The 18,259-nt window shown below is 40.4% G+C and overlaps 2 protein-coding genes across 9 annotated transcripts in view; one reads left to right on the top strand and one right to left on the bottom strand.

Annotated features, from left to right (window-relative positions):
* The window catches only part of PPP1R13B (protein phosphatase 1 regulatory subunit 13B), a 69,109-nt gene extending 64,685 nt beyond the window's left edge, over positions 1 to 4,424 (top strand). For all 5 annotated transcript variants that reach the window (XM_058845277.1, XM_058845286.1, XM_058845268.1 and 2 more), the window contains 4 exons: positions 31 to 164; positions 874 to 1,040; positions 1,826 to 2,025; positions 2,890 to 4,424. In XM_058845277.1, coding sequence (XP_058701260.1) covers positions 31 to 164; positions 874 to 1,040; positions 1,826 to 2,025; positions 2,890 to 2,931 — 543 coding nt within the window. In that variant the 3' untranslated portion in view covers positions 2,932 to 4,424. The remainder of the gene's footprint in view (positions 1 to 30; positions 165 to 873; positions 1,041 to 1,825; positions 2,026 to 2,889) is intronic.
* A 300-nt stretch (positions 4,425 to 4,724) lies between these two features.
* ZFYVE21 (zinc finger FYVE-type containing 21) lies at positions 4,725 to 18,047 on the bottom strand. Of its 4 annotated transcripts, XM_058845685.1 has the most exons (8): positions 17,858 to 18,041; positions 12,428 to 12,478; positions 10,926 to 11,094; positions 9,189 to 9,264; positions 8,723 to 8,814; positions 7,925 to 7,978; positions 6,313 to 6,455; positions 4,725 to 5,483 (listed from the first exon to the last, which is right to left on the bottom strand). In XM_058845685.1, exons 1-8 carry the CDS (start codon positions 17,978 to 17,980, stop codon positions 5,448 to 5,450), a joined length of 744 nt encoding a protein of 247 aa, XP_058701668.1. In that variant the 5' UTR covers positions 17,981 to 18,041; the 3' UTR covers positions 4,725 to 5,447. The 4 variants fall into 4 exon arrangements, with proteins under 4 accessions (XP_058701668.1, XP_058701679.1, XP_058701686.1 ...); XM_058845696.1 differs by lacking the exon at positions 12,428 to 12,478 and having other exon boundaries at positions 17,858 to 18,047; XM_058845703.1 differs by lacking the exon at positions 7,925 to 7,978 and having other exon boundaries at positions 17,858 to 18,037.
* Positions 18,048 to 18,259: the final 212 nt, after the last annotated feature.

Below are 18,259 nucleotides of genomic sequence, written 5' to 3'. Positions count from 1 at the left end.
AAGTGCTGAGCTAATCTATGTTTTCAACAGGTTGATGATCCCAGTAAACCAAATGATGAAGGCATCACACCTTTGCATAATGCAGTGTGTGCTGGTCATCACCACATTGTGAAGTTCCTGCTCGATTTTGGTGTAAATGTAAATGCAGCAGATAGTGATGGGTGGTAAGTGTCAAGATTTTTAACCTAGTATCTGGGAGAAGCACCATTTAGATACACATTCAAAATTTAGCTGAGACCTGTTTTGGGAACAATTTCCTTTCTCTTTATCTCCAGCAAATGAGTACTCTTTAAGCTGTAGGTGGAGACGAACTCAAAGGCAAGGTTACAGCTTCCCAAGCAAGCACACATAAACCATAAATTAGACAACAGTTTGTGATAATTAGTGGTAGAGTGGCATTTCTTGTTCAGATGCTGAAATAATTAAACTATAAATAACAAATGACAAAAGTTAATTTGCTTAAGTTTCTTCATCATAGATCCCATTACAGATACTGGTGTTCTTGAAGAATCTCACCTTACAGGTAGTTGTAGCATTCCTGAAATCTTTAGGGGGAGAAATGTGAATCCTCACCTTTGTTTTACCTTTCAGGTTTCCTTGTATTAGAAAATACCCTTTTACACCCACAGCTTTGTAAGCTGTGAAAATTATTAGTTTTGCTATCATCTGTTTCATAATGCTTGGCTTTACTGGAGTCAGGTAAATCCTGAAATCCACCCTAGCTGCTTTACAGGTTTTAGACAATGCATACACATACTATAAACATAAAGAAAAATTTCCTTTTAAAATAGACAGGCTCTACATGGCAAGATGAAAGTTAGGCCTCATGGAAGCTTCTTTTTTCACATGTACATTTTTTTTGCTTTATTTCAGGACACCTTTGCATTGTGCAGCTTCTTGCAATAGTGTTCATCTCTGTAAACTGCTGGTTGAATCTGGGGCAGCTATTTTTGCTTCAACTATAAGTGATATAGAAACTGCTGCAGACAAGTGTGAGGAGATGGAAGAAGGTTATATACAGTGTTCCCAGTTTTTGTATGGTAAGCTGTGACATTTACCAACTCTTTTCTAAGATTCATCCTGATTCGTCCCTGTGATCTGTGAGAAACATCTGCTTAGGCCCCAGACTAGATGATAAGGCCCATCATGCCGCTGTGCTTTCCAAGTGCTAAAACCAGAATCACCTTTTCACTGTGATGTTGGTCTTAGTCCTTCTGGGTTTTGAATTACTTCACAGGCTCCTTCAAATGTTAAGATTTTTAAAGTTTTAATTTGGCTTCATTTCAAGGAAATGCTTCTACAGGAAGGTTTGACTGTAACATTGAGCTGTCAAGTATTTTGACAAGAGAGACTTTTAACTTCCAGATGCACAAATTTCTAGCAGATCACACAAAGAAAGAAATACACTTTATGAATAATCAACTTACAGAAGGTGCTTAGTTATTAAAATATATTTTGCAAGAAAAGCACTTCAATGGAGCAGACAAATTTTTAATTTCCGTCAGAAGATTTAAGCTTCATTAAGGCTCTGTCAGATCTGACACTGTGTGAATTCCAAAAGCCTCAAGTGTCCCTGTACAAGGCCTGCTGTAGGAAACAGTTTCCACTGCATGTATAATAAAAGAGGAAAACCTTGTTCTCTAAAATATTCTGTAAGATTTTTTTGTATCATGCAGTTAAATTTCTGACAGCATTTTGTCATGGAAGTGCTGAAAACTGTTCATGAAATGTTATTAACAGGAGACTAATACTTGGGCCACCGTGTCAATAATAAAAATTTCAGAGGGGACAAAGAGGCTATTTTACCATCTGGTGTTGTTAACAGGAGTGCAGGAGAAGCTGGGAGTGATGAATAAAGGGGTGGTGTATGCTCTGTGGGATTATGAAGCCCAGAACAATGATGAGCTGTCATTCCATGAGGGCGATGCCATCACTATTCTGAGGCGCAAAGATGACAACGAAACGGAGTGGTGGTGGGCCCGCCTCAATGACAAGGAAGGCTATGTGCCTAAAAACCTCCTGGGGGTAAGTTCTTTCACACTCTTCCTTCTATTTTTCACATGCACCTGAAGTAGGAACAGCAGATAGATCTTAGGTCAGAATCCCTCTGTGCACCATCCACAGCACTGTGAAGTGGTGTAAAGCAGATTATCTTTATTCTCTCTGGCTTCTGTGCCATTGTAAACAAACAGAAGAGGCTACTGTTAGGAGACTGGTGCTGGTTGTCATTGAGCAAGTTAGTTTAATATAGTTTATGTTTCAATGAGACTTTTTTCTCCCCCTTGGCTAAAATATAGAGCCCTTATGGAAAGCACAGTGACTCTATTAGGCAGCTTGAAGCCTTGGTTCAGATAATTCTTTGGGAATGTTTTTAATACCTGGCACAAGATAGGAAGATAGGTGTGTGTGTTAGAACAGGAAAGAGCCTTGAAGATGACAACTGTGGGCACATTGTTTATGCTGCTCAGACAGATGGAACACTGTCAGAAGAGGCCAGGAATGTAAGGTGACTAAGTAGAGAGCTACTGAGGACAAAATGCATAAGAGAACCTTGCAGAGCAGGAAATAAGCTCTCCAGAGTACTCAACAGGGAATTTTTGTACTTATGTAAAAGCATCCTTTATCTGTTATGGATCTTGAGCTAAATGCACCACGTCATTTTCAGAGCAGCCATGCCATGTTGCTGCCATTGGCAGGAGTAAATCAGCCCTTTTCCTCCTGCATCTTGTTTTTCGGGAGTTGTCTAAGAACACCCCCAAGCTTACGAAAACCTCACCCTCCCAAAATACTTCATCATCCAGTTCTGCCTAATAAGTACCCCTCAGTTATAAATTATTTAAGTTGGTAATAACCATGCAAAGCCTAATACTGTTATTCTATTTTTTTTAGTTATATCCACGAATAAAACCTCGACAGCGAACCCTTGCTTGAATTCAGTTGTACAGCAGTGCAGCACCATGCTGGTAACTGGAAACTTAGAACATACACTGGAGCCATCATTTTTGATCATTTCACACAGAGAAATAAAACTATGATATTTAGTTTTAATGGTGCTTTCTCTTGTTAAATGGACAGCATCCAGGATTTCCAAGATCTGCAGTTTGTAAATGAGGATCGTTTCTGTGTGACCCAGCACTGATGAGGAGAGCGATACCTCCACTACCAACAGTGTTGCGCCAACTCTCGTCTAACGCGGTGTTTTGAGTCAGAGTTCTGTGGTAGGAGCTTTCTTGTGTTCCGTGTTCAGAGGTGTCATTTGCGGAGTGCAGATGCACTGTCAGTTTGCTCCAACCCCCCACAGCAACTGTCCCATGTCGGGATTTTGGGTATTTCTGTTCGATACCAGTGAATGTTGAGTTCTCATTACCGATCAATTCTTTGGGTTCTAGGACACGAGATCTTCACCTGTTCCATGCATAATTAAGTAGTTACCAAAGCTTGGTGAAGGCTAGGATTTTAGGTGGCAACACGCTCAACACTTAAATCCTAGCCTGGACAACCCCAACGAAAGCTTTACCTAGTCTAGCATCTTGCATTATTTGCATTTAGAATCAAGCTAGAGAACTAACAAAACCAACAGTATTTGTACACTTCTCAAAGACCCTACACAATATTTCACTTGGTGTTTTAGTTTCTGATTATTCAGCCTACAGCACCGGTGTTACCTCTACGAATGTAAAGGTTCCCCTACTAACCCCCCAAGCTCGTCCAGCCTGGACACAACAGTTAGTACTGAAGTTGCAGCAGCTTAAGGGATTTGTATGTCTGCAGGGATGAAAGTGCAATAGTTGAAAAGGGTAAGAGTCTGGTAAGGGTTATACTGTGTCACCTGAAGTCTGCCTGAGTCAGTCTAGAAGAAAATATGAAGGACTGGATAGAAGTGGAAATAGGGTCGTGTAGATGCCAAGTCGAGGAGAAGAAAGAAAAAAGGTTTAGAGAAGGATTTAAGAAAGGCAATAGCTTATTTGAGGACAGTTTCTGTGGTTCTTGGCAGCCTACAACTGCTGCCAAGGCAAGTTATGCAATAACCTGTTCCACTACATTGTAGTTTCAAGCAAAAAAGAAAAACCCCACAAACAGGCACTTCACTGGAGTTTTAATTGTACATGATTTTATATACCAAAAGTATATTTTGAATTTCCCATTATAAGTTTTAGCCATATTTCCTGTAATTTTCTCCCATTTAACAGTATGCAATTTGATTAACTCTTCATGTACAAGTTCTGTGTATAATTTATATATCCATTTCTGCAGTGCTGTAACTTGCTTTTACCACAGGTCAGCATTAACTGTATATATTGTGGTGAAAAGTGAAAGGGTATTATTGTTGAAGAATCTGCTACATGAATGTGATGATTTCAAGAGCCTATGATACACTAATTCAGAGAAAATGTAAATGTGCACAATAAAGTACTGCTAAGGCATGGCTGCATTCTCCACTCTTTATAGAGGTCTTGACAGTAGATGTGGCTTTGGTCAGAGTCTGCATGAAAACACTAATTGTAGCTTGTCACGGTTACAGCTATCAACCCACCTTTCCTCCTTGTTTCATCAGCTTCACTGAAGATGTGCTTACCCACTAGTATCCCAGTATTCCAACTGGGACAAATTAACTTAGAACTAAAATTAGTGTTTTCTTTAGAAAAAGTGAAAATTTTCAGAGTTCAGAGACCATGGTTTCCATTACTAAAGAAGCTGTATATTACAAAATTAAAGAGCACCTATTTTTTTAAATAAGTGAATTAATTTATTCATATTTGTACATTAATTTGTATACAATTTCAGATAGCATTACAGTTAGATTAACAAAAGCTAGTTACCAAAAAAGAAAATACAAAACTAAAAATTATTTTGGAAGCTTATTACAGAAGTGAAGTTTCAAGGTCAAGTTCATGTAAGTCAAATTTGGTGGTATTTGGTGAAATATTTAGATGTTTAAAATAAAATGTTTAAAAAAACTCACATGATTTCTATAAAATCATATCTAAGGCAGATTTTTTTTGTACATTGATTTTAAACATTTGGATAGAGGGAAAAACCTGAGATCTATACCCAAAAGCTATTCTCTGCAGAAGAGACATACACATTTGTTTGCTTCCTGTAGCAAACAGTATATATAATGGTTACTATAAAAGTTGTGCTGTACATTAGCTGTAGTGCAGGTCACTTTCATATTAAGTGCCAGTAAAGGCTTAACAAAATATACAAAGTCTTAAAAGGTGAGGCTGTTTAAAGCATTAACTGTATACATATTGCACACTACCGTGAATACTCATGGTTCAAAAAAATACTCACATTGCATTTGCCAGTTCTTACATAATGAACTACACTGGAATGAGAGAGTCAAGAACAGCAAATATTTCCAGCTGTCAAATCAGCACAAAGTGAGAGGCAGCTCTGTGGAGGCTGGTGTCTGGTGTGCCCTCAGGAGGCCACATCTGCAGTTCTCACTGGTCCCGAGACTCATAGAGAAGTTTTGTTGCCTAACAGAATGGGAAAATGTCAGTGTTAACTGAAGTTTCACCTGCAGCCACCTTATCTGCTTCCTACCCCTTCAAACACCTCCTTTAAATCCAGAGCTTTAAATTCTTCCTCTACTTTCCTCCATCTGAGGCATGTACTAGCATTCAGGAAGTGCTGAATGCACTTGCATCGTAATGGAAAGTTTGAGCACACTGTGCTGAACAGAGTAAAAGCTGGGGTAGCAGTACCTGGGGAGTTCTAAAATGGCAATAAAGCAGCAAAGAGCCACAAACCTGACCATACACATTATAAATTACAGTTCTCATCAGCAATTGATAGGTGACTGATTTGAGTGTGGCTTTGGAGTTCTTTTCCACCATAACTTTGACTTATGAACCTTCAGTTTCATTATCCATGCAGAGTCTAGCACCAAAAGATTCAAGTCTTTAGTCTCCAAAAATCAACAACTTCTTTGAACCTTCATGAAGTAGTAAAAACAATTAGCTGAACTTAGGTTCAAAAGAGCATTTCATAGTGCACATTCTTCAGCCAGTAACAAAATCCAAGGAAGTTTAAAGCCAAATTATTAATTCTTTTCATCTAATAACAGACATAAGATCTTGGGAAACACTTCAGAATGCATGAATTCTTCAGGTCTCTGAGGAGAAAGCTAAAGTCATGTCCATTACACCCAGCCATAGCTTCTGTTTTCAAATCAACAAGGCCCTGAAGTCCTTAATTAAAAAAATAATAGAAATATTCCTAAGGCTGAATGCTTCCTGTGGACTGCTAAATACCCCACATAAAGATTTCCTTCAGCCTTGTCTAAGTGTTGGCTGCTTTGCTTACCTTGTGCATAGCTGCCAGCCAGGCTGCTGACAGCTTCTTGTTACAGCTGAAGTCTTCACCAGCAGTAAACTTCATCTGCGTCACCTCCTCCGACCCTGGAACCTTGTACTGCAGGATCATTCCTACGGCACGAGTGTTGCCTCCTGAAAAGAGAAGTAGCATCTGGAACAGCAGCAGGTTTTACCAACTAACACAACGTTTTCCAGCTCACGAGCATGTTTGGAGAAACGTGCTCATTGCTCAGTTCAGAGCACAAGCAGCTGCTGGATCCGAGGAGCCCGTGACCATGGCTCATAGTGCCAGGCAGTGGAACCTGCAACCTCATATTGTTTCATTCTCTCTGCCAAGCACCAAGGCAGAACCTGCATCAGCCATCAGGTAAAGCCACACACCTGGAACACCCTCATGATTTACTATCACCAGGTTGAGAGACTGATAGCACATTTCATATGGTGGCCTGCAGTCTGTGGGCTTAGGGTCCAATTAGACTGATGGCAAAGCAGGGTCCTGCTGGTTACAGTCTGGCACAGCAGGCAGCAGTCCCTCCAAGCCTGACAAAAGTTGGGAATGACACTAACATAAGGCTACAGAACAGCTGGCAACATCATTTACTTCCTGAAGGAAATGGCTACCAAAGACTACTGCTCTGACAACAGCACAATAAGCAAGGTGTTTGTATCTCTCTTACTGAAGCTGCAGAGATGAAGATAAACCAAAGCAAAAATACAGACATTAAACAAGAACTTTTCAGATGACACATTACTGTCATTACTTCCTGCAGCAGTGGACCATAAACTAAGCCCCAGGAACAGCACCAGCACACACAGGACACTTTTTACAAAGCTCTTTTTTGAAGTGTCTGCATGAGAGGGCTCCTGGAGACTGTTACTACAATATCTGAGGAGCCAAAACAAATCACAATCTAAGCCAAACTCAATCTAGTTAGTGCTGTTAATGCACCTAACCCAATCAGAAGCCCACAGCAAAGTTTATAAAAGAGCTGTTTTCTACTCTCCTAGGATAAATGGAAATTCAACTTCAATTGCTTCTTTGCACCTACTGGTCAGAATAATGGATAAAAGGTCTACTGAAAGATAAACCAGTGGAAATCACACACCTACAGCCTTGACCAGTTTTCCCATGTCTAACATTACTAAAACAGAACACACCTTGCATAGCAAAGAGGCCTTTTTTTTAAAATTGTGTAAAAGCAACCCATTGATTAACAGTTTCAGTGCAAAGCCTTTCTAGATTGCACACAGGGAGTATATTCATTTCTAGTATACCCAATTCAGCAATCTGCTGAAGCAGGTGGTCTGTAACACTGTGTACTACTGCAGGTATCATTTCTCATCTTCCCTTCTCCCAGCACGGACAACTTGGTCTAAAGAAGGCCTTGAGTGCCTTAGTTCTCCTCCAGAGAGAAAACAAAAACATTCACTCTTGGTTTATTAAACAGACATATGGGAAGGAACAGATCCATGTCAGACTTGAACACAACTCAAGTTGAACAGCAATATGGATCAAGCAAATAATCAGCACTGCAGAGAAGAAAGAGGTGAGGGGGTCATGACATGCTTGGGTGAGTCATGCTGAAGGGCACTGCAGATACCTTCAGTAACAGGCGGGCTCTCCAGAAGGCTGGTGTAAGTGTGAATATCTTTTTCTACCATCAAGAAGGAAGGCAGGCAGAAAAGAGATAAAGCAGTCAGAAGAGTAGTGAACAAGGTGACTCAGCAATATACCTGGTTGATTTGAATACCAAGGTAAGTTTATTCAAGTTAACATGCTGTACTGACTGAATAATGCACAGATGGGCTGCGCAATTAGAAAAACCCAGCAGTGACAGAAGTGTTGATAAAGAACAATTCTTGAAATTCCTGACCTTGTTTGTTCTCATTTCAGTCAAATCATATTCAGGTTCATCCTGAAATACTCTAAAATCTGGTAAGAGATGGGGCAGTAAGTTGCTGCACTCCAATTTAGACGTTACCAGTTTCATTTGGCCACCCATTCATCTTAAATGAAATTAAGAAAGCATAATTCAATTATTTACCCCCCCTCCCCCATTTCATCCTGTTAACAATGTTTGTACCAGTCAAGGCAAAATCCAAGCTGGATTCTGAAATGGAAACTACCAAAGATTAACAGTTCCCTCCTATGAACTCTTAAATCAGTAAACATTTGTAGAGACCCGAGAACAGATGACAACCACCCTTACTCAGATTTAGTGAGAGGCTCTCCTGCATTAAGGCTGTAGGGGAACTTCTCAATCTTTAGGTGTTCCCCCAAACCTCAGTAGCCACATGGGACTGTGCTCTATTCTGAGAGCAGTTGTAACCAACACAGTTACACACTGAATGCACTTTTTTTTTCTTAATAGTTCATTTATATTAAAAGAAAAATTTACCTCCAGGAGTAAATCCCTCTGTAAGTATCTGAACAGTTGAAATCTGTACAATTTCAATTTCATAATGGCTGTCCCCATCCAAAACCAGGTATCTACATAATAGAAGAAAAAGGTTTTTTCCAATTTTTTTTCTACAATATCAAGTCCAAATCAAATAAAAAAAATAAAACAATCTCTCAGTGATACTGTTTATGTGTTCTTTGAGGTGAGGAGGGATAAAAATCAACAAGAAAATATTACTTTTCATTGTAATTCCACCCTTCCAAGACATTCTGATCCACGCTGTTAGTAACTTCAAACAAGCATTTTTTGTATTGTTGGATCTATCCTTTCAGTCTGAGATTACTCTTTCCAATATCCTCAGAGCATGTTACTTTTATATCTTTTTAGGTTATTATGTAATAATAGAGCTGTAAGTACGAAGATGCTATAGTTTACAAGTGGAATTTCTATCAATCTTTCTCACCTCTGGTTGTTGGAAAGTCTACAAACCATGAGCTCAGATTTATCAGATGTTCCCAGAGTTACAAAGAATGTAGCACCTGCAAAAGAAATGTTTTAGTATTATAATAGAGAATTCAAGAAGCAACATTCAGGTATCATAAAGAATAACTAACTTTTACTTACCAATACACTGAATTGAGTGAAATGAGAGAAAAACTGAAATGTTAAACTGATTAACATCAGCAAACCACTCAAGTATGAAAAGCTGATCTTTAATAATCATGTTCTGACTTATAGGACCTTTCACACAGAATTGCTATGCAATTTCTCCCATCTGTAGAAATGCAGATGATATCCAAGAGGAATCTTTTAAAAATGCAAAGAGATTTGGAGGTGGCAAAGACAGGCAATTAAAGACCCTCTGTGGTCACTGTAACACAAATGATTGCTTCTGTATTAAAAAAGAACAATTTAATAGCAGGATGTGACCTTCAGTTCTATGCTTAAGAAACTGTAAAGACATCTCTTTTTCATTACTGAAGGCTGGCCCCTCAAAACTGCTTTGGCATGGGGAAAGTCACTGTTGCTACAAAGAGAAGTGACTCAGAACTACAAGCAGTCCTACACACCTGACCGTTTCGTTTCCTCCATGTCTCATGCTCCCTGTATTACCTAATCCAAATACTGCTGGCCTGGGAAATGAAGAAAATAACATCCAGCCCTGCCAAATGGTCTGTAATCCATCTCCATAACCTGAACCATGCAGCCTGAGCTTCCCCTCGTCACTTCCCAGTTCAGCCAGGCTCACTGACCCCCAGCACAGACCCCTGTGCTGCTGAAACAAGAGAGAGACAGCAGAACCGAGGCTGAAGAAGGACATTACAGCACAAGGACATCACAGCCACCATCACTGTGTGTCTGACCATGATCTGTGGCTCTACAGCAATTCAGGAACAACTTCAGAACATGAATGCAAACAGGACAAGCTTTAAACTAAAACTAAAAAAGTTTTCAGTTTAAAAGATGTGATTTAAAAACTCGTCTACACTGTCATGGCAAACCAGAGTGAAGAACGATTTATGAGCTCCAGGATGAACCCAGGCTCACCCCAGAACATCCATGCCCATCTCTCGTGGGGGCTTAGCTTGCCCATTATGCACACTGGCATCATGCTGAGAGATCATCAAAAGGCACTGAAGGATCACAGAATATTTTAAAAACTGATGTTTCAGCTTTCTTAATGAAATTGGAACATGAAATACTGTATTGTGTGAAGGTTTAAACCCAAAATTGAGTACTCATGATGATCTGCCATCAAGCACAGCTGTAGGCTACAGACAAGATCAAAGCTCTCAGATGAAGCTTGAAACAAGCACTGTGTCTTGTCTGAAAATATTAAAATACTCTCTGAAGTATTTTTCATCCTTATTTAATGTAACAGGAATATGGCTAAATGATGCATTATTTCAAGGAAAATGCCAACTGCACACACATCTGTTCTCACAAGTATTAAAAATTTGTCTTTAAATCACTCTTTGTAAAAACCAATACAAACTGTGAAGTATAAACATTGGCTAAGAAGTGTGAACCTCTCTCTAAATAAAGCAGTAACAGAAAATTATTAACTGAAAAACAAGAGGTGTGACAAAGAGGAGACAAAACAGCGACTTGGTGAACGAGAGGCATTGCTCTTGCTGTTCACTGGAATTTGAATAAATACAAACGAGACAGAAAGCACATCTGAGCATTCAGTGCTTACCATTCATGAGCACTTTGAGTTGTTTGTCGTAGAACTCTGTCTCTTTCTGCGAGACCAGGGCACACTCCGCACACTGGCGCACGGGGTCCACAAAGCACATGCGAGGCAGAGGCACTTTTTTACTGCAGCACTTGTCACAGAAACACTTCCCACACCTTCGGCAGTGATGCTAAGCATGAAAGAACATTTCCTTTATTTATTTATGAAGGAAACTGGTAGGGAATGATTTCTTAAGTTTACTACAACAGTTTCTCAGGTGTGAAACATGCAAGTTGAAGGACAGGCAGAAGCAATTAACTGCTACAGTGGCAGACAGGAATCTCTGAAGGTTGGACACAAAGGACTGAGTATAAGATAAACAGCAGCAGCCTAAGCCTTTTCTGGCACTCTGTAAAGATGCTTCTGAAGCAGAAAAGACAGAAAAGGGCTTCTCTGGCATCCAGTAAATCCTTCACCTCTCTGTCAATAAAAACCTGTGAGAAGAGTGGCTTCCGGGTCCTTTCCCATTTCTGAGAAAAGATCTTGAAGAACTTCAACTGAAGTTTCTATTCTTCAACTGAAAATACTATTCTTCTATTTTAAAACTTACTCTCAAGTTTCTCCCAAGGAAAAAATGTAAGAATCTTCATACTTAGGACCCAAAGGTATTCCTTTTACAAGCAACAGCAGGCAGCACAGCACAACTCCAGTGAAGTTGCAAAACCAGAACGAGTATTGCAGCGTGTTCCACAGCCCCTAAATCTGCATCCAGTGGCCTGTGCTCCAGATCACTGCAGGGGTGTGACAGAGCCAGCAGATCTTCCTGATGCAAGTTCTCATGACAGAACAAGTACTCCCAGGCAAGCAGGAACTAATCTGTGGCTCAAAGCAAGCCTGAAAGTCTGATACAAGGAACTGATAACACTGCAGTTTTGGTCAGTGTTAGGCTTTCCTTCCAAATGTTCTGCAAAATTCTCTGGAGCTCCTGTTTCCCAGGGCTACTTCAAATTGCTTTCCACAGCTAACACAAGGGAAATACAGCAGCTTGTCATCTGGTATAACATAAGAGTTTGTCTGGTTTAAAAATTCTCCTTCCCTCTCCCTCCAAACAATATAATTAAAAAACATGAACTATGTCACTGCACTGCAAGTCACACTTTCACATCTTTCTTAACTTTCACAGGCCTGTGCTAACGAAGTGTCAATGTAATTATACAAAGAAATTATGTTCCCTCCTAAAAATCACAGCTGGCCTTCATTGGGAGGGTGCTTTGCAGAATTCTCCATGTCATATTCTACACACCAGTCTGCATTCCACAGTGACGTCTTACCATTAATAAATATAATTTAATGTTAGTGTTTTCTCTTCATCCAGTGAGCCTAACTATGTAGCTTACACTTTCTACTTTAACTGGAATTTCTCTCTTCCAAACTCAAGACAAATCCTGGTTTACTTTTCAAAATATGTCCATTTTACTATTTTGCAACACTTAACTGCTTCATATTTCATTGATTTCTCTTACCTTTCTAGTTATGAAGTCAAATTTTGTATCACACTGCATACATCTTGGGCACTAGAAAATAGTACAAATTAAGATCAGTCTACAGTTTTTTTAAATCTTTAATTCTACCACCATATACAAAGAATGAGCTTTGTATTGTGCCCCATAATGAAACACCTGCAACAAATTTCCATCCTTTATCTTTTGACCATGGATAGCTTTCATTTAATATTGATGTAGCAAAATAATGTCATCTCCATTTGCAAGACAAAAAAAAAGCTGCCAAACTTCCCCCTAATGAATTGTGCATTCTGCCAAGAGGCAAAACTACATCTCAGAATTACCATTCTTGATAAGTTCTGGCTATCCAGAAATTATCCAGTCCTATATTCCAGAACCAACTGTTTTTCTGTGAGTTGTCCTCACTTTACTCTACTACGATGCTCTGCTGACTCGCCAAAACATTGTTTACACAATTTAATGCTCTCAATACTCACACATTTTTGAAACATGCTAAGAGATATTTGGTTTTCTTCCAAGCCACCAAGACCTAATGTTTATTCCAGCTACAAAAAGTCACTTCCTGAAATATCTCTTTCCTAAAACAAACTTACACCCACACTCTTTTCAAAAGAATGACAGAAAAAAATTGAAGGAGTTTCTCCCTTGCAACTAAGTAGAGTTTAAGAGGTGACAGTTTTGACTGTATTAACAACCAGAAGTGATTACTGACTGTTGGATAATCAAAATTTTCTGTATAGAAAGTCACCTACCAAAGGGCTGATACCCAGCCCTTTAGGTCACTGGATTTCCAACAAAACTTTACATATTTTTATCCACCATATTAAACCCCAGTGTCTGAGGCTTACAATGCAATTTTTGCTATACTTACTTGCAAATATTAATGCAAAATTATGCCTGACATCTTACTCAGGAGGACATGGTTAGATCCTGTACTGAAGTATGTAACTCTAGAAACTGAAATTCTTCAAACCAGACTATCTCAGACTACAGCAGAATGTCCTGTTAAACACATGCCCTAAGCTGAGCAGGTGCTATTTGTTAAGCACACAATAATCATCCTTTGCCTTTAATTAACATATTTCAATACTTAACCATTTTTCTTCTATAAATCCCCTCAAGTTACAACAGCTTCTATTCAGGGACTTTTTGCTCCAGCAGATACTAAATCACTGTCACAAGTTCAACAACTGCAGCCAAGAAAATATTACAGCAGCTAAATTAAAAATTCTCCAGAAATTTTTCATGTTCTTTTGAAGTGTCAGCTTGTTAATAATTGGCAGTGGTTTATATGAAAGGCTCTGCTGTCTAAACAGACATTTAACACATTAGATGGTAATGGTAGTTGCTGTAGTGGAACGTAAACACCTACTTGTAGAATTTGTTACAACAAGCTGTTTCTAAATCCCACACAGAAGAGCACTAGAAGTGTTCCTGAATTGTTTTAAATAACACTGGACTAAGGCATCCAAACACATCTTTTCACAATGACTGCAGAAAAGCTTACTTCAACACTCACTGATAAATAATGTTCAGTATGAAGCAATTTCAGCACACACCAGGTTTCACCTCTGTAACAAGTAGAACTCTACAGCTAATATAATGTTCTACTCTACCTTGATGTTTTAATTTTCAACGTGTAGTTTAATAGCTTGGCTGGGAGCTAGACCTGGCAATAATTTTGGTATGCCTTGAATTTACCTGAGTTCTAATTAATTTTGTTAATAAAACAGAAAATAATTTGAGAGTGTTTTGGCTGGGTTTTGGGGGGGGGGGGGGGGTTCAGTTGGCCTGCGCTGGGTTTTTAGGGGGGTTGGGGTTTTTTTGTTTTATTTGGTTTTTGCCAAAATTCAGAAAGCATTAGTCACAAGCTGGAGGGGACAAAAAAAAAAAAAAAAAAAAATCAAACTCAAACTCTTCTAAACACTGTCCTACATAGATTTCATATAGAATGCTATGCTAAACATAAAAGTGGTTTCTAGGAAGGAACAAAATTATCCATCCTCTTATTTAACACAAACTATAGAAAAATATTTCTGAATTCCAGCCCTGCCTGATACAAAGAGCAGCCCTAAATAAATCACAAGTCAACTTGCACATGGTAGCTGATATTGCAAAATGGGATTTCCCCAGGAAAATGTTCTGACACAAGCAAGTTCAAGATACTGTTCCTTAGAGGTATTTCTGCTTTAAGTAACCAGAACCAAATGAACCATTTGCATAATGTCAACTTCTACTTTGCCTGGGACAAGAAATTTACTGAGAACATCCTGAAAGGTGAATTCTTCATATTCATCCATACACTGACATAATTAAAGAGTGACAAGTACTGAATTAAAGCTTTATTGCTTGGAGAGGTTTTATCACATTAACAGAGAAGGAAGCCCAATGTCCAAGTTACTTCTCGTGTCTTCAAACAAAATGATGCAAAGCAGGAAATTAAATAAGAATTCATGTCACAAGTACATTCATTTTATGTGCAGTCAACCACCAATACCAGTATTAGATTACTTCATCTAGCAAGAGGAAAATGGAAGAACATCCAACAGCTGTTGGATCTTGACATTAATTTAAAAATACAGAGAGCTGGTTCATTGCAAACTTCTCATGGGTTTGCTCCAGTGTGATAACTTGTTTCCATAATCCCAGGGATCCAGCCAGAGGTAAGAATCCCATCCATGGACAGGGATCTACAGTTACACTTCACATGCCTTATTTGTATAAATAGTAACAGAGTGATTCAAGAAGTGATGCATGGGAACACCTGGCTGAGCTCCTTAGCACAGCAAACCTTTGCAAGCGATCAAGTTCAGGATGCAATCACAGGGCAGACAGAGCTCACAGTGCTCTCTGACACTGCCTGAGCCTGGATTTTGCCAGGAGTCCAAGGGAGCTCTGCCACACAGCCAGTGCCCCTCCGAGAGCCTGAGCCAAGCGAGGAGCCAGCTAAGGAAGGCTCAGCTCCATCCTGCAGCCACGGAGGAGCCCAGGGAACCCTTCCACCACATCTGTCGGCTCCTCTGCAGCACACAGTGTTCCTCAGCCACGGAAACATCTGGTACACAGCTGGATATCACAAGGTTTGGCCACCTCTGCAGGCAAACTGACACATTTTACTCCATTTCTAGTCCAACATTTCCTTAACAGAAATATCATCAATTAAGCTCTGCCAGTGATTAACAAAGAAATTCTGAATCAGACAAGGCACATAGAGAGACCAACATTTTAAGCTCTGTCTCAAGTTTAATGATGATCAGCACAGACTTTCATAAATCCCCCGCCAACTAATTACATGTATTACAAATAAGATTATCAAAAGTTTTCAGTCATCCTGCTTCAGCCTGGCATTTCAAATTCCTCATAGTAACTGATATTTTAAGACTGTATAATCTTGTGACGTAACAATTAAAAACTGAATTGTATTTCAACGCTGTACAAGCTGCACAAAACTACCAACTGTCATAATTCTTAGGTGGACTTAATTTTAAGAAATAAGCCAGTTGACTCTTCTTGCATAAGAAAAATAAAGCTACTGGATTTGTGAGTGTTACTGGGTGCATAGCAAAAGCCAATGGATTCAAAAAGCCAGATCAGCATTTGCTAATACCACTCAAGGTCTTGTCTTGGACACTGACACTTCATTTTTAATTGTCTGACATGGTAACAAGAGCAAGCATTCTCAACTAATTCATTGCCTAGGTAACCCTGTCTCTTTAAATTTAATTGTTCTTAACAAAAACATGTAATTTATAAGCTTCCGTGTATCACATACCTGCTTTATTTAAGGAAAAGGTTTGTAACATATTTGGAAATTGTTAACCAAAGGGATGTCAGAACTCCAAAGTACTTCCAGAAATCTAGTAAAATAACTAGGCGCAAAATAACAACTGGCAATCTTAATCTTGCATTAACATATGCATTTAAAATATTTACCTCCATCACACTTCCTCTCAATAGCAAATATCACTGAGCACATACAGTCACAATTCAAAAGCCTCAGCCTATAGACCAGCAGACTACAGGGGAAAAGTTGAATTTTAAGAATGAATACCTACAATAGAACTGTTACATGAAATTCAAACTAACAACATACATCGCACTGATGTATATAAAATATACAGACTTAATTCTCTAAATACATCTAACTAGTTTAAATAAATCCTATCACAATCCCCAAACAATCTTGAGTTGAATTAAGATGGTTGTACGTAGTAGAATTGCGTTAGAGGTACTTTGATTTCCTTAATGAAACCAGCCTGCTAAATCACAGACCTCTGACTAAACTGCACTTCCGAAGGTCAGGGACAAAACTAATTCCAAGCGAGCTGTTACACAAACGATATCCCCTGATGAAGATGATGCCAGGAATCAGGTTTCCAGGTGAGTGCAGGGGATGCAGCAGCAGCACAAGGAAAGGCTCTGGCCGAGGGCTTTCCCGCAGAGGTCACTGAGGGGAATTTCCCTTCCCCAGGCTCCGGGTAAGGCAGAGAACAGCCGCTGCTGAGGCTCTTCTACCTATGGGCGAGACTAACTTGGGAAAATTCCCACTAGATACTGCAGCAAATCGCTCGTTCAGCATGAGCTGAATACTCACTTGCCAAAAAAGGGCTGTTTCGGGCAAGCCGACAAGAGACTTACGGCTCCCACCCTTTATAGCAGCAGAGCCCGGCCTGAGCTGCAGAAACTGCTGGCAGAGCGAGCCCCCGGAATTATCACTGTTTTACACAGAACTTTCTGCCTCAAGAGATACCGGGAAGAGGAAAAAATTCTTTTCTTCATTCCTAACCAAGGCAGGACTCGGTGTTCCCACACAAAACAGACCAAGAAGGGCTTTGTTGGGTGACTCCCGCTTACATTCACATCGGCTCATCTAAAATAAATCTTCATTCCGGTCACATTTAAATGCACTGGCGTGTGTCCACACCACAGAACGCTGGCAATAAATAAATAAACAAACAATGGATTCTATGTTGTATGTGCATCTGGCTGCAGCGACTGGCAACAAATAACTCTCATTACATGAAATTGAAAATATCACCATCACGTTGTTTACTTGGTAAGTATTTAAAAGCAAAGTTGACTGAAACAGACCGAGTTTAACACTAGGAACGTTCACACCAGGACCCAGAAGGGCTGTTTTAACTCAGCCTTATTGCTTTAATAATCTGTGCAATTAGTTTTAAGCTTGCACGGCCTCCAGAACCGCCTTTATAGGCATTCAAAGCAACGATGCACACTTCGCTACACTTCTAATCACCAAATCGCTCGCAGATTTTCGCGACGGGGCCGCACAGCCCTGAAAAACGAGTGACAGCCCGATCCTCGCGTCCTTTAACCCATCAACCTAAGGGAAATAAAAAACCGAAGGGGAAGGGAAGAGGGAAAGGAAGGAGGGAAAGGGTAGCGGGGGGCCCCTGCCCCCGGCGGTACCTCCTTGTCGGGCACCCAGGGCGGCTCGTCGAGGCCGAAGGGGCTGCGGGCGGCGCGGTGCTCGGGCACCATGCGGAGCCCGCTGGGGGAGCGCACCAGCTTCTTCGCGTCGCCGCCCGACATCTTCCCTCGCGCGCCGCCGCCGCCGCGGGACGGGCACCACCCCCGCCCAATGGCCGCGCGGCGCTGCGCGACGGGCATGGCACGGAACCAATGGGAAGCGGCGGCTTGCCGGCCCCGCCCACCCGCTCAGGGCTTGCTAGCCAATCCTGTGTCCCTTGGCGTACTAGTCCCGCCTCCTTCGTACCCCGCAACCCGGAAGCGAAGGGTGCGGACGCCACAGCCGAGTTCCAGGAAGCGCCACACCGAGCTGCGGACACCCGCGGACACGAGGAGCGGCTC

Source organism: Poecile atricapillus, chromosome 1, assembly GCF_030490865.1.
Source record: "Poecile atricapillus isolate bPoeAtr1 chromosome 1, bPoeAtr1.hap1, whole genome shotgun sequence".
In the NCBI taxonomy this organism is placed as follows: Eukaryota; Metazoa; Chordata; class Aves; order Passeriformes; family Paridae; genus Poecile; species Poecile atricapillus.
This window is presented reverse-complemented; position numbering and strand designations above follow the sequence as displayed.